Source organism: Astatotilapia calliptera, chromosome 22 (genome assembly GCF_900246225.1).
Source record: "Astatotilapia calliptera chromosome 22, fAstCal1.2, whole genome shotgun sequence".
Lineage (NCBI taxonomy): Eukaryota > Metazoa > Chordata > Actinopteri > Cichliformes > Cichlidae > Astatotilapia > Astatotilapia calliptera.
Window position 1 is genome coordinate 23,216,470 of NC_039322.1, and position 14,693 is coordinate 23,231,162.

At 40.6% G+C, this 14,693-nt stretch overlaps 3 protein-coding genes across 3 annotated transcripts; all 3 read right to left on the reverse strand.

Annotated features, from left to right (window-relative positions):
- Window positions 1-590: 590 nt before the first annotated feature.
- LOC113015012 (glutathione S-transferase A-like) lies at window positions 591-3,211 on the reverse strand. The gene is made up of 6 exons (XM_026156902.1): window positions 2,969-3,211; window positions 2,820-2,885; window positions 2,534-2,639; window positions 1,833-1,951; window positions 1,175-1,260; window positions 591-1,069 (listed from the first exon to the last, which is right to left on the reverse strand). Exons 1-6 carry the CDS (start codon window positions 3,134-3,136, stop codon window positions 940-942), a joined length of 675 nt encoding a protein of 224 aa, XP_026012687.1. The 5' UTR covers window positions 3,137-3,211; the 3' UTR covers window positions 591-939.
- A 2,437-nt stretch (window positions 3,212-5,648) lies between these two features.
- On the reverse strand, window positions 5,649-8,183 carry LOC113014826 (glutathione S-transferase A-like). Its single transcript, XM_026156577.1, has 6 exons — window positions 7,950-8,183; window positions 7,741-7,806; window positions 7,439-7,562; window positions 6,720-6,838; window positions 6,029-6,114; window positions 5,649-5,935 (listed from the first exon to the last, which is right to left on the reverse strand). The coding sequence occupies exons 1-6, from the start codon at window positions 8,115-8,117 to the stop codon at window positions 5,806-5,808; spliced, it is 693 nt and encodes a 230-aa protein (XP_026012362.1). The 5' UTR covers window positions 8,118-8,183; the 3' UTR covers window positions 5,649-5,805.
- Window positions 8,184-10,347: 2,164 nt separating this feature from the next.
- On the reverse strand, window positions 10,348-13,670 carry LOC113014827 (glutathione S-transferase A-like). Its single transcript, XM_026156578.1, has 6 exons — window positions 13,432-13,670; window positions 12,596-12,661; window positions 12,381-12,486; window positions 11,247-11,365; window positions 11,048-11,136; window positions 10,348-10,919 (listed from the first exon to the last, which is right to left on the reverse strand). The coding sequence occupies exons 1-6, from the start codon at window positions 13,597-13,599 to the stop codon at window positions 10,787-10,789; spliced, it is 681 nt and encodes a 226-aa protein (XP_026012363.1). The 5' UTR covers window positions 13,600-13,670; the 3' UTR covers window positions 10,348-10,786.
- Between the last annotated feature and the right edge of the window lie 1,023 nt (window positions 13,671-14,693).

Below are 14,693 nucleotides of genomic sequence, written 5' to 3' on the forward strand. Positions count from 1 at the left end.
AACTTTCCAAATGAAAAATCCAGGTTAAGGGGGTGTTCCAGATAAAAATTCCAACTGGGAACTCAAAAATTCTGTCAATACATTTTGTCTTCCCTTCTGTAGTCTCTGTTTTTTCTGTCTCTCTATGCTTTGTTTGTGTTTCCTATGTTATGTTTTAATCTCTGCTTCTTTTTCATTTCTATTTCAAATCCTGTGATACATTTGTTCTCCTGGGACTTAAACTAGCTATCCCATTAAGAATTAAAAAGAAATAAACACACACACACACACACACACACACACACACACACACACACACACACACACACTTGTTTGTGATGCTGAATATAATTCTAGTGTTTGTAGAACATCTTTATAATTTGTGAGTTGGACTGTGGGTAGCAGGTTGTTTTTTTGAAGCACAACATATATCAGATCTTTGTTTTTTGGTGTTTTGTTTGTTTGTTTTTTGTCCCCTGGATTTTGTAGAACAGATCAGTGTTTCATTTAATGTGACTTTGATGTCTTTACAAATCCATACAGTGATTGCTCAAGTGTTGCTACCTAGATAGGAAAGCTCAGTTTCAAAGAGAAGAATGACAACAATCAAGTAAAGCGTTAAAGTTTTGATTTAGTGACCTTTCCTGTCAAAACTACACAGCTGCAGGATGGATTTAACCCTTTCACACATAGTGGTCACTGCAGTGGACAGCAATTCAAAGGCTTTTTTTTGTATTTGTGTTAGTGTTGATGGTATACTTGCAAATAAACCACTACATTGGACACTGATGTGTCACTCCATACACATCAGTTGTCCACCTAAGTGGACATATAAAAAGGTCTTTGAAAAGTATATGTTAAAAAAAATATTCATCATATTGTACTGAAATACGAGGAATAGTAACAAATTAAAAACACAACAAGAAAAGATTGGCTTGTCAGCTGATGAGCCTCTCAATCTCAGATGTCTTTCAAAAAGTCCTGTCCAGGGGTGTCCTTCCAAAGTGGAGGCCAGGTGGCTTTGATGCTGGGTCTGTCCTTCAGATTTTTATGGTATTCTGACAGTTTGGGGTAACGTTTCTCACTTAGCCTGCAGGAGAGATCAAAATCAGGGTGAGTTCACTGCTGTTTATTATTGCATTCATTCATCTTGCCAAGCAGCTAAACGTCAGCCTTAGTAAAATAGCTTACTTACCCCATGCGGAAGAGAAGAGCAACGGTTGGATAAACAATCACATCAGCCATTGAAAAGCTCTTTCCCGCCAGGAAACCACCTGGTGTCTAAGAGAAAAAAAATAAAGCGCTGTGAGGGGAAAACAGTGCAGAACTCAGATTCTAAATATTCCACAGTGTGTCTTTACATTTAAACATAAGTAAAAATTTTTAGGTAAGATTTTTACACAAACAGTGTTAGCGTATATATTGACTGTTTAAATTTGGTACAGATAGTCTGCCTGGCTTTGTCCAAATATCATCCAAACATGTCCTGCTGCTTTGTTTTTTAACTTTTGGTGTTTTTCTAACCTTAACCCAGTTTTCTTAAGAGGCTTTAGAATCTGCCAGATTGTAGGAAGGTTTTTCCTGTGACTCGCCTGGTTAAAGAAAAGAGTTGCATCTCTGTAACACAGTGCAATAGGCTGTTTGGGTGTAAAGTACGTGATTTTACCTCCTCCTGCAAAGATTATGTTTGTGTCAAAACATAAACTTTCCTCAGAAAAAAATTCCCAGACTGTTTCTCCCACTACAAAGCAGTTGGAGCACAAAGCCAGAGCAACACAGCTATGTAGGTATAAGTTTTGTGCACTGGATGCTTGTAGCAGTAGAGTGAAAGTGCGTGCAGGTCATTCACATACCTTCTGCAGGTGTCCCTCCCACATCTGCACCTCGCCAGTCAGCGTCTCCTTGAGTCTCTTAAAGGCAGATTCCTGCCTCTCATTCTCCGGGACCCTCCGGTTGTACATAAAAACATCCGCTGCAAAATATCAGAACAGACATTTCATGAATATATCCACTCTCTGAGGATTTAAAGCTTTGAGAAAAAAGAAAGTTTCCACACACTGCACAGCATCCACTTCCATATTTTGTATTTTTGGTATGTCTGTGCATTGCTGTGTAACATCAGGCTGTAGGCTGTAAATGCTTGCTTTGATAAACGGAGATTAACATCCTGTTGTGAGGGTTACTCCCAAGGAAATAGTGCATTATGCCAGAGCCTAATTATGTGAACACACAACTTATTTTGGGTGGCATGTTTTTTGAACAACGCTGACCTCGGGAAGAGCAGGGGAACCAACTCTGAGGAGGTTTGCTGAACGCATGAAGTATCAGTGGTTTAAAGGTGACAGGTTCGTGCGTGATGTTGCCAATCATTGACTCAAAATCCCAAAAGGCAGATCTTTTAATGGCAACAACAACAGATAAGTCATGTAGAGAGTGAGCATGTCCCACTAAAACCTCACTAAATGTAATTTGGGGGATCGGACGTGAAAGTGCAGGAACTCAACAGTTATGTCTTTGTGGTTCAAAACCAGAGAGAAGATTTAAGCTAACATACCCATTTTCTGGTGAAGCGTGTTACCCTCAAAGGTACGCTGGAGCACCAGGGCTTTCTCACTGGAGTTCACAGGGATCAGTTTGGTTCCCTGGGACATGTACTCACACTGTTGGTCGAGACAGGAAAACAGTAAGTGTTATAAAGAGCAGCAAAAAGCTCTGGTTTCTTTTACTCTGCAGTGTAGGGTGCATGTCCAAACAATCATGGTAAACCTAGTAATCCCTCAACTTGACCTCCAACAACCTATCTCCTTGACAACAAGGCAGTACCTTGCTCGAGTTCTCACCTCCAGGAAGAAGCATGCACCGTAGGACTCGTTGATGATTTTGTCCCCACATTTGAAGGCAGGAAGCTTTAAGACAAAGTGGAAAAAATATGAATAGGTTCAAGTTCAAGCATTCAAAGTCCAGATTGAAACCTGTGATGCAAGCCTACCTGTCCCCTGGGGTTTACATCCATGACTTCCTTTGATTTGTGCTCTCCTTTCTCGAAGGAGAGCAGTTTTTGGTTGTATCCCTGCAGTTTCTTCTCCTCCAGAGCGATCATTACCCGCCAGCAGGGAGGAGAGCCGGAGCCCCACCAGAGAGTCATGTCCTTGGCCATGGTTTCAGAGTGAACAGCTTAGTATGGCAGCTGAAATTACTGAAGGTTAGAGATAAGAAGACTGAAGCCACAACGACTGAAACAGTCTCGTTTTATAGCAAAACTCCAGCCCTCCACATCCGGATTGGTGGATTTAGGTACCGTCCCATTTTGGTCTTCTGACAAGAGATCTCTTACCCTCTTACATCACAACCCCACAGTTTATATGACATGATAATGAAAGTCAGAGATTTCTGCAGCAGCACAGTTAAATTTATTGACTGTGATTTAATCTAAAGCTGCTCGTATTCACAGGTGTGCAAAACTGTCATTTTTATGTTGAAAAGCGTTTGGAAATGCAAACAAAACAATTCACCTTCAGATCAAATCAAGTGCACAGAGTAAAGTGACACTGGGCGCTTTGCTGCCGTGCTCCCGTGCAGTTCGTTCAGATGTCATCATTCCTGCACGTTACTTGTGTGTGCTTCATTAATACGGTTGCATGTCAACAGTCACAACCTTGGTATCCATCTAATGTGCATATGTTAAACCCTTAAAGATCGTTCTTCATGCATTCATATATTCTTACAAGTAATGCTGTTGATTTGTTGAAACTCACGGTGACTTAGCACTTTGTTTTCACCCCCTGTACACACATGCACACAATGCACACACGATTCTGGCACGTCTCTCACGTCCATCAATCGCATTAGTTCTGAATGTGTCTAATATCAACTATTTTATGTATCTTTGTACTTGAAATACAAATTTCATCTAGCACTAAAATATACACAATATAATACTAGTTGCTTTGTGCTTCATTCTGTAAGCCTTTGAATTCTTGTCAAAGTGCACTTGAACAATTGCCAATGTCACATAGCGGTGAAATAAGCTACAGTGGACACATTTGCTGCGATCACTATCTCTGCTCTTCTGGGTCCGTTTCAGTGGACTGTTTCCTGAGTGAATGATTGCTAGAGGAAAGGCAAAACTCGTGGTTTTTACTGAAGTCCCTTTGTCCAAGTAACACACACACACACACAGCTGCAGCCCTGCAATATTATTACATGCAAGTTTCAACAGTAATAGGCTGCATCGGGATTTCTCTACACCTAAAAGGAAAGAAAAGGCATATGCCGAGAATTTAATTTGAAAATGTGCTTTCCTGTGTTTCCATTAATTCAGTATTTTCATTTTGCAGACGTAGCATGACACACTCCTTTTTTGAGCAAGCGTATATTCAGACGGACCATGCAGCAATGTTTCAAACAAGTCAGAATTGTTGTGGGTTCCCAACACACACACTCAGAAACAATTGTGCTTTTTGGTCTTTGTACTCTCCTTGTTCCTGTTGGTCACCTCCATACTTCATTCAGCCTGTTTTAAACTGCTGCCAGCTCTCCTTCTCATTGTAAGCCCGCTTCCGTCTGGTGTGCTACTGAATAAATAATGGAGGCAGGTTAGACAATGTGTAACAGGTGTCTCACACAGCCTCTATCCCATAGCCTTGCAGCCTGAATCACCTGCTCTCTCCCTCTTCAAACAGCTGAGCCAAAAAACACACCCCACCGAAAGACAACCAAATGGGCCTATGAGGTTTTAAACTGTGATCACAGCAAACTTGGTGGACAGATTTGGACACCTCATCCAAATAATATTGCAAATGCATTTTCAAACTGAGCTTTCACTGATCCTTAATAAGGAGAATGTGCATTTAACATAGCAGTGAAAATTCACAAATGACATAAAAAGGATTAATGCAAAGTGCCTCATGTATGCAACCTCATGCTGTCACGGGCCATTTGAGTTACCTTTGTGCAGAGAAAAGTGGTTGCACCACACCCAATAGATAAAGGACTCTTTTGATATGATGACCTTTCATTGCGCTTTATTTGTTTAAGCTTGTAAATGCTATAAAAAGGAATTTTACTATAAAGTTAGGCTATTCAAGCTTTTCTGCTGAAGCAAGCCTGTTTATATTTTAGCAGCACAACACCACTGAAATTATCGTAGCTTTAGTAAAAATAACTTCAACAATCACTAGAGGGTTTTATTGATTTTTTTTGATCAGCTGAAGGCATAATAGTGTTATTGCACATGAATGCCTAAAATGTAGGCATTAATATGCATTCATATCAAAAGAGTGGGTGAGAAAAGAAATTACTATGACTTCTGCTGCAAAATGAATGCAAAAGCAGTTTCTGCACCACTGCAATGTAAGCAAAGGCCTGGCCACCCCAACAAAAAATCTGATGGCTTTGCCACTGCTCTGATTGTGACACGGCAGCATAATTATAGAAATGTTTTCGTAAACATGATTGTGCGATGTTTTCAGAGAAAACAAAGCAAAAAGTTTAATTTAAAGTTTCTGTTTGGTGATCTCTCCTGTCAAGACTACGCAGCACTAATGTGAGTGGTACCTCGTTAAAAATAGCATCAAAACTTTAAATTTACATTGACGGGCCAGGTTTGACGCCAAAGGTCAAATTTTATTGGTGGAAATTTAACTTGAAAATAATGAAGCAAACAAAAATAAAACTTAGTTTTTATTGCTTTTACTCACAGCACAACAGAAATAAGATGGCATGTTCAGTAACAAATGTTCAAATATCCACTGCAGAGCAGCACAGCGTAACAAATTAAAAATGCAACAGGAAAAATGTGCTCGCCAGCTGATGGGTTTCTCAGTCTCAGATATCTTTTAAAAGTTCCTGTCCTGGGGTCTCCTTCCAAGTAGGAGGCCAGGTGGCTTTGACGCTTGGTCTGCCCTGCAGCTTTTTGTAGTATTCTGCCAGTTTGGGGTATTTATCCTCGCTTAGCCTGCAAGAAAGACGAAAGTTGGTGTGAGTTTGTTGCTGTTTGTTATTCAATCCAGGCAGCTACAAGTCAGTTTTGCAAATTTAGCTTACTTACCCCATGCGTAAGAGAAGAGCAACACTTGGAAAAACAATCACATCAGCCATGGAGAAGTTCTCCCCTGCCAGGAAACCGCCTGGTGTCTTAAAAAAGAAGACAAAGAAAAAAAGATTTTGGATGGAAGCTAAAAAAATCTTTTAAATAGTTGGTGAAACTTGGCTTACTAATTCTTCTACATATATTGTCTCCTTAACAGCAGCTGCTGAGCATATCTCAACAAAAGACTTCAGACAATCAGCTCGTCATCATCCAAGTACTGTGCATCGGCCAACTGTCAACATTCGGTACTTGTTTTTTTGACTTGCCTCTATTTCCTCTTGAGGCAGTCTGGCCACTATTGTAAATAGGAAGGTTTTGCCAATGACTTGCTTAGTTAAATAAACATTACACTGACTTCCTGCACAATCTTGTACTGTGAGTTGGTGTTTTCAGGAACGTAAACATCAAATGTTCAACATCAATTGATATCTCTGTGAACAGATGTTTTGGACATTTTTTTCCCCCTTTAAATCATTATAATGAGTCAAAATACCGAGGGGATAAAAAGAAAAGAAAATAGACAAAGTGCTTTTACACGGTAGCACCCATTACATCCAACAGCTTATAACTTCCTGCTAGGGTTATTGCCTGTTTCTGCAGCTTTGTAGCTGTCGTGCTCTGGGTGCTTGTGAGTGCATGCGCATCATACCTTCTTCAGGTGTCCCTCCCACATCTGCAGCTCAGTAGTCAGCGTCTCCTTGAGTCTCTTAAAGGCAGATTCGTGCCTCTCATTCTCCGGGACCCTCCGGTTGTACATAAAAACATCCGCTGCAAAATATCAGAACAGACAATTACTGTCTAACATCAGGCTGAAGACTATAAAAAGGTACCCAAATAACATCTATAGCAGCTTATTTAAAAATGAGTGATCATGTTAAGCAAATGTTCATTTTGGTTACATGGGATTTTCTGGTGTCATTTCTACACTGTCTCAGGAATTTACTTGCAAGGCTAATTTGAGCAGAGATTAACATCCCAGCATGTTGTGAGGGTTACTCCCCAGAGAAATAATGCATTATGTAACACTCTTAAGTGAAGGCACAGCTCTTTTGTGTGTTGCATGTGTTTTGAACACCTCGGACCACGTCGGTGAAAGTTGATGTCAAAGCCTCTGAGGAGGTTTGCTGAAGACATGAAGTCTCAGCGGGTTAAAGGTTGCAGGTTTGTGCGTGATGTTGCCAAGCATTGTTTAAAATCCCAAAAGGCAAATCTCTGAATGGCAACAACAACAGCTAAGTTATACAGAAAGAACTTTATAAGATTTTCTTTATAAGCTCTGTAAATCCCCTGGTTTCAGTGTCCACATCAGCATACAGGGATATCGAGCTCAACAGGTATGTTCAGAAGGCCATGACAGAGTTAACGTACCCATTTTCTGGTGAAGTGTGTTGCCCTCAAACACACGCTGCATTATTAAAGCTATCAAAGCGCAATTGTTGTCGGAGCCGGCGCAGTCAGGAATCAGCTTGGTTCCCTGGGACTTGAACTTGGACTGAAAACAACACATGAAAGCACACGGAAACACATGAAACGAGCAACTGTTCTGAGGTGCAGTGCACCCTGCGGTGTAGGGTGTCTGCTTATACAAAGCATTGCAGAGCATGCAATCACCAGTCGCCCTCCAACTTAACAACTCCTCAGTGACATGAAATTTTAAGTAAGGTTCTCACCTCCAGGAAGAAGCATGCACCGTACGACTCATTGATCACTATGTCCCCAAATTTGAAGGCAGGAAGCTTTAAGATAAAGTAGAATGAATGTTATTAATATATACTTCAAAATTAGGCATTATTATTTGTAATTGCACAGTGAATATAAAGTACTTCAGGAGGTGGGGGTTTGAGTGCAGTTTAAAGGTATGAATGTGATGCAAGCCTACCTGTCCCCTGGGGTTTACATCCATGACTTCCTTCGACTTGTGCTCTCCTTTCTCGAAGGAGAGCAGTTTTTGGTTGTATCCCTGCAGGTTCTTCTCCTCCAGAGCAATCAGCACCCTCCAGCAGGGGGGAGAGCCGGAGCCCCACCACAGAGTCATGTCCTTGGCCATGGTTTCAGAGGTTAACCTGGGAGCTGAAGTTAAAGGGAGGTTAAAGATGAGAAGACTGAAGCTAGAGCAGGTAAAGAGCCTCATTATATAGCAAAACTCCAGCCCTCAACATCCGGATTGGTGGCTTTAAGTCCCTTCCCATTTTGATGCTCTGACAAGAGATTTCTCACAGATAGCGGGGTGTGAATTATTTTTTGAGCGAGATCACGCACCTGCATTTTACCTGACATGCTGCTGTCGGAATATTTTTGTAGCAGCACAGTTTGAAACATTTTGTTTGATAAAGATTGTTGTATTCACAGCTATTGCAAAACCGCACCAATATTCTGAATTTCAGTGAATAATAATGTTTATAACGTTAAAATCAGGTGTAGAAACTAAAGTGAAAGTGAAAGTCTCTGTGGGGTTTATCAGAACCCAACTTTATTCCTGTGGGCTTTATTATTACGGTTGCATGTCAACAATCACAGCTATAGTTGACATCCATCTGTTATACGTATGTTAAAAACTGTTATCATCCTTGTTCGTGCTTTATAGATTCTTGCAGTGTTGTTGCTGATATTTTGAAACTCACAGTGACTCAGCAGTCGTGTATTTACAACTTCACACGCAGGCACTTACGCAACACTGGCACAGTTTTCACGTCTCTCTGTCTGATACCCCTGATTTTAATGCATTCTTTCATTTGACATCCACATTTCTAGCTTCACCAAATCCCTGCTTCTGTTTTTATTTTCTTCTTTTGTGCTTCTTTCTCATGTTAGTGTGCACTTGGCAGCATGGACTTCTGCATGAACAGCGGTGAAGAGAACTGCATGTTTGCTGCGATCGCTGTCTCTGTTATCTTGGGCTGTTTTTCAAAGAAGAGCTTGCTGTGGGATAAACTTCTGCAAGATTTCCCCATACATGTCAGAATAAGAAGCACGTTTTTCTTCTTGCCTTTGACTGATACATACATACACATATATTGTGTTTGTGCATTACTTTCAGTGTTTTCATTTTGCTTAGTTGGCATGATGTAAGCATTTTTTGCTGACTACAGCAACAGTTTGTTTCTGATGTTTTTATCAGGTCCACTGATAACCTGGCAACCTGGTTGCATGCCACACGCATTACTTGTCCATTAGTGGAATTTTATATCCGTTCTTTTGTTTTCTTTGTCACACAAGGCTCCCATTGAAAATAGAGGAACTCCTTAGTGTACCACCTTATATGAATAAAGGTTAACTGAGAGGCTAAAGAGAGGGCAAAGTCACTAGGTGGAAGTATTTTCTGATCGACTGTACATCTGAACATTTCAAATTCATGTGTATGCGCTCTCTCATACTCGGCAGAGGCTTTCGGGCAGGTTTGTGCAGCTCCATGATAGTTACTTTAACCTTTCCAAGCAAGTACAAAACCAGGTGAAGCTCCAAGAACTGAGTACCTGACTCAACTCAATTCAACAGGTACAGCAGAGGCACGTACTATGAAACATGTTTAGCATAGTAGTGATATCTTGGGCCTTATCTGGCTTCATTTAACCATAACAACTGCATTCAGGATAAGCGGTCACACGCAGTGTTTACCAGCTTGGTAATCCAGCCCAGGCTTTTTCCAGCACGTTCACATGAAAGGGGCAGAGCTGGCAGCATATAACCAGTCACAAACTGCTTCCTACAGGAAGACGGGAGGTTTTTTTTGTTTTGTTTTTTACAAAGAAAATCAAAAAATATTAAGAGATTAAATGAACAATAAAGGCTATAAGCAACACAGGTGCTGCTGCTGCTGCTGCTGGGTGTGATAGGAGAAGCACTAGTGTAGCATTGTACAGTATAGTATTAAAACATGCTGCATGAATGTGTGGAGACTTGAAAATGCCGTGGTTACGACTGGAAGGCTATCGTATACAGACTTTATTCTGCGTGACACCAGGCGAAAAACAAAACTGCTGATGTCAGAATGAGTGAAATGACGTTGGTGTGCGACAAAAAAGCAAACAAAATGCTGCAAAGCAAAAGAGAAATAAAACCTGTGTGAGCTGACATTAACTGTGTCCCTCTCATACAAGTTCCCTGATAAGAAGTTGACCAACTTTATAAAACTAAAAAGGCTGGGTTCATCCTGAAATTACCTCACTCAGCTTCTGATCATGCTTTGCAAAAAAACCCTCACGTAAAAGGGTTTTAGTGGTGCCTAGATGTGCAGGATCTGAGTTCATGTTCACAAGCATAATGAAATACGTCAACAATGCTGATTGACACAAGTTTATTTTTAACTGAAGTGACAATGGCCAAAATACAGTACACTCAGTGGGTATACATGAGGCTGTGAATTTAACGTAGCAATGTAAAATCATGCAAATGATATCAAATTGAAGCATGAGGCATTGGAGTTCCCTTTGTGTACAGAAAACTAGTTCTTAGTCCTTTTCTTCTTTAGCAAAAAATGTTCTGACTCCAGTTCACTGATATAAATTTATTAAAGGTTAAAAAAAAAGTGTAGATTTAATTTTTTTGACTGTTGGTTGATGCTACATGACATCTCATATTAAAAACAAACAAACAACAAAAAAAACTGCTGTTAATGGAACCTGAACTTGTATCAGTCAACAGAAACTGTTGTTCGATATACACACAAACAAAAGCTGCAATATTATTATGTGACATTCATTCACGTCTGCATGAATGTCAGATGTCTTTCAGTGTGTCTTGTCCCTCAGGGTTCTCCAGCCAATGAGGAGGCCAGCTGGCTTTGACACTGGGTCTATCCTTCAGCAGATTGTAATACTCTCCCAGTTTAGGATAACGCTTTGCAGACAGCCTACAGATCAGAGCAGAAGGTAGAATATAGAATATAAAGTTCAGTGACTACAGATCATCACTTATTATACTGATGAAACATGAAGGAGAAGCAGCTGTCATTTCTATTTCCTTCTCTGCCACTCTTACCCAAATCTGAAAAGATAAGCAACTGTAGGAAAAATGACCACATCTGCCAGTGTGAAGGACGGTCCTGCCACATGAGAGCCTGAGCCCAGCTTGGATAAAAGAAATGCAAATTACAGCACAGTTTGAATAAACCAAAGCAGGCGATGTCAGCTTGTGTTTCTGTGTGTGTGTGTGTTTGTGTGTGTGTGCCTTCACATACCTTCTGCAGGTAACCCTCCCAGAGTTTGAGTTCAGTGGTCAGAGCCTCTTTGTTTCTATTCAGAGCCGATTCATGTCTCTCACCTTCAGGAACAAACCAGTCGTAGTAGATAACCGCATCTGAAAATAAACAAAACTCAATCACATGATGCTAAAAACATTTTTTACTGTAAAGGCATCGCAGCACTATTTTTATCAAGCACTATTTTTGGTAAAAGACTACCCACTCTCCAAGAGCCCACACTGTGATTTTGAGTTCACTGTTCTTTACAATATTGATGTTGATTTTATTGGGCAGCTGTAGCTGAGGAGATAGAGCAAGTCATCTACCAACTGGAAGGTCACTGAATTTTATCCCCTGACTACTCCAGACTCCAGTTTTCTCGAGCAAAATCCTGATGATGACCACCTGATGCATCTGTATGTGCGCACAAAAGCATTTAGGTACAGGAAAAAAGTGCTTTTGTGTGACTGGGTGATGAATGAGGCTTGTAGTAAAAAGCACTCTCTGTGCTTTGTTAGTGTTATATAAGCAACACTCCATTTACTATTGTACCATTTCTTTTATCAACTCAGAGTCATTGCCAAGATAAAGTCCGGACTTCCTCAAAAGGGCCTGGAAAACCCTTTTATCACTTCCCACCTGGACGACTTTCTACTTTGGTACAGAATAACTATCTCTGTGCCACCTGCTGTAAGTCAAGAATACAGCAGTTCATCTTTTCACTGGTATTGGAAATCATGAACACGTCCCTTCATTGGTTCCCTGTCCATTTTGGAATTGACGTTAAGATTTTATTGCTAATGTTTAAGATTTTTAAGTGGACTGCGACCTTTGTATCTGTCTGAGCTGCAATCATAAAACACATTCATAAACCTGTAAGAGCTAGGATATAAATGGCTTTCAAATACATACAAAATCCACTGCTCATAAACTGTCTAAAATGTTTTGTTTTGGGTCTGGACTTATTTCAGTTACTTATCTCCATCATCATCTAACGTGATGGAACACCAGTCTAGTAAGTTTGGCAGGCTCTGAAGGGAAGAGACTGCTTCCTCAAAGTTCACCCATATCTCCTCAAGCTGCTACTGCTAAGTCAACTGTAAAACTGTGTAGGCAAAGTTTTCGTCTTACTGAGTTTCTCGTAGAATGTGAGACCCTCAAACATGCGTTGGTACATCAGAGCTTGTTCTTCTTGGCTGTCCGGGATCAGTTTGTTTCCTTGGGACTTAAACTGGCTCTGCCATTGAGGAAAGAAAAAAACGCGCACACATATGAGCTTGTTACTGTTTGTGATGTTGAATTTAGTTTTAGGGTCAGTATAATTCTTAATGAATTAGAATCCTCACCTCCAGGTAAAAACAGACTGCATAGGAGTCGTTCACAATAGTGTTTCCATGTTTGAATGTTGGAAGCTGTGGAAAAAAAATTAGAACGTGAGCAAGACAAACTATCAAAGCTGCCATTTGAATCACTTGGATACCCGAAGTTTGCTATGTTAATTGCACTGAGAGCCGCCAGTAGCAGATTGCTATGATTACATGTTGTAGTGCATCACAAAGTGCAACATATAACATATTGTAGTTTGTTTTTGCCTAAGTTAGCTGCTAAAGCTGTAGCAGGCGTGTCACCCCTCCAATCTGCAGAACAGGTTAATATACAGTACTGTCATGCTAATAACGTCTTGCTAACCTTTAGCTTCACAAAGTATTTGACCCTGTTGTAAAAAACAAAAATCCTCGTGACTTTGACAGCTTTAACTACACTCCAGGTTCTTGGTGCTAACCTGCGTGTGCTGAGAAACTTTTAATCCGTTATGCCCAAGGAGAAATCAGGTGAACAGGCCAGTATGTTAAGATCTACATTGGATAAGATTTTGTAATATACCAACAATCAGTGTTGACAGAAGGGCACTGAACTGAAACAGCTGCTCTTGGGACACAGCCCACCATTGGCCAAAGGTCAACTTTCACAGCTGCCTTTCTAAAACTTAAAAAAAACTAAGATGGGCGGGCTGAATAATGTTGTGTAACCAGCTTTACTTAGCTAGTAGAGCAACAATACATATATCATGTTGATGAGGATGAGGTTGTTGAGGTTATTATGCAAAGTGTTTTTAAGCATTAGACTTAATGATAATATTGTATGGTACATTAGCTAAGGTGTAATTTTCTTAAGGCCCTACCTGTCCCCTGGGATTTATATCTAACACTTCTTTGGACTTGTGCTCCATTTTATCGAAGGACAGCAGTTTTTGGTTGTAGCCCTGCAGGTTCTTCTCCTCCAGAGCGATCATCACCCTCCAACAGGGAGGCGATCCGGCCCCCCACAGGAGAGTCATTGCCTTAGCCATGGTTTCAGAGGGAATTCTTACAACTGAGAGTGAAGTTGTGGAGGGATGATGAAATGAAGACAGCAGCTAGAGGAGCACAGACAGATTTATAGCAAGCTACAGCCCTTCCCATTTTATTGTTACGTAAAAAGATCGGTGCCTCAACACAAGACAGATCAAACACGAGCAGCCCCCTTAGTAACAGCACCGCTGATTAACTATTAACTACATCTGTGTGGATTATGAGTCGCCATGGAGACATTGTGGCTCCCTCTTTACAATGTTGCTTCAGTTCATTGTGGTTTTCAAGCATTCATTCATGGACAGCTTTGTTTTAAAAGGCCTGCGACAGCATTTCAAGGTTGAATCCAAGTTTCTGACTGGGACTCTGCAACACATTAAGTTTTTTCTTTTTCTGTTATAGATTTGCTGTCTTGTCATCTTGTTGCTTGAACCAGATTCAGCCAGGCTTTAGCTGTTGGACAGATGGATTCATTTCACCCTAGAGGACTTTGGGATCCAGAGGAGTTCATGGTTGACTCAACATTTAACATGCTAGCTGAGGTCCTGTGGGTACAAAACAAATCCTCCTCAACCGAGCTGTACAGCTGGTGTGAGGTATTTGTGCTAATATGCTGCATTTGGATTTTGCTACATGTGGCGTTGTGCATTACATCGACTGTACAATTTGGTCTTGTCTGTTTAAAGGACACTGTTCCCGAAGTCTTGTGTTTTGTTGCAGTCTCTCTGAGCATTTCCAGTCTGACCTAGGGATGAAATTACTGGGATGTCCACTGCTAAGAAGATTGTGGCGTTGTGTTAACACAGTGTGTGACCAGCACACTGCCAAAACCTTCCTTTTTATAGTGGTGCTCAAAAATATAATTAAACATTTAATTACCAACACTTGGCTGTGACTTATCCTCTCAGTTTCTATGGAAGCAGAAAGTTTGAACTTAGTTTTTCATAGGACTGCATAGAAGACTTTTTTTTCACATGACTATATAAACGGTATTTTTTTAAAGTGACAAAACCTGTAAAATATAACACAAAAGTTTAGTGAGTGTTTCACTGTGCACATTGGTGGCTAATTTCAGGTTTATAGAGCCCTCGAG

Excerpts from the sequence above, each read along its gene's own strand:
- LOC113015012 (XM_026156902.1), bottom strand. The coding sequence starts at position 3,136 with ATGGCCAAGGACATGACTCTCTGGTGGGGCTCCGGCTCTCCTCCCTGC. Across the intron at positions 1,952-2,533 it reads CACGCTTCACCAGAAAATGG|CGGATGTTTTTATGTACAAC; the intron begins GTATGTTAGCTT and ends GATATTTTGCAG. Across the intron at positions 1,261-1,832 it reads GGGAGGGACACCTGCAGAAG|ACACCAGGTGGTTTCCTGGC; the intron begins GTATGTGAATGA and ends TTTTTCTCTTAG.
- LOC113014826 (XM_026156577.1), bottom strand. The coding sequence starts at position 8,117 with ATGGCCAAGGACATGACTCTGTGGTGGGGCTCCGGCTCTCCCCCCTGC. Across the intron at positions 6,839-7,438 it reads CACACTTCACCAGAAAATGG|CGGATGTTTTTATGTACAAC; the intron begins GTACGTTAACTC and ends GATATTTTGCAG. Across the intron at positions 6,115-6,719 it reads GGGAGGGACACCTGAAGAAG|ACACCAGGCGGTTTCCTGGC; the intron begins GTATGATGCGCA and ends TTCTTTTTTAAG.
- LOC113014827 (XM_026156578.1), bottom strand. The coding sequence starts at position 13,599 with ATGGCTAAGGCAATGACTCTCCTGTGGGGGGCCGGATCGCCTCCCTGT. Across the intron at positions 12,487-12,595 it reads CAGTCTGTTTTTACCTGGAG|AGCCAGTTTAAGTCCCAAGG; the intron begins GTGAGGATTCTA and ends CCTCAATGGCAG. Across the intron at positions 11,366-12,380 it reads CACATTCTACGAGAAACTCA|ATGCGGTTATCTACTACGAC; the intron begins GTAAGACGAAAA and ends GTTTATTTTCAG.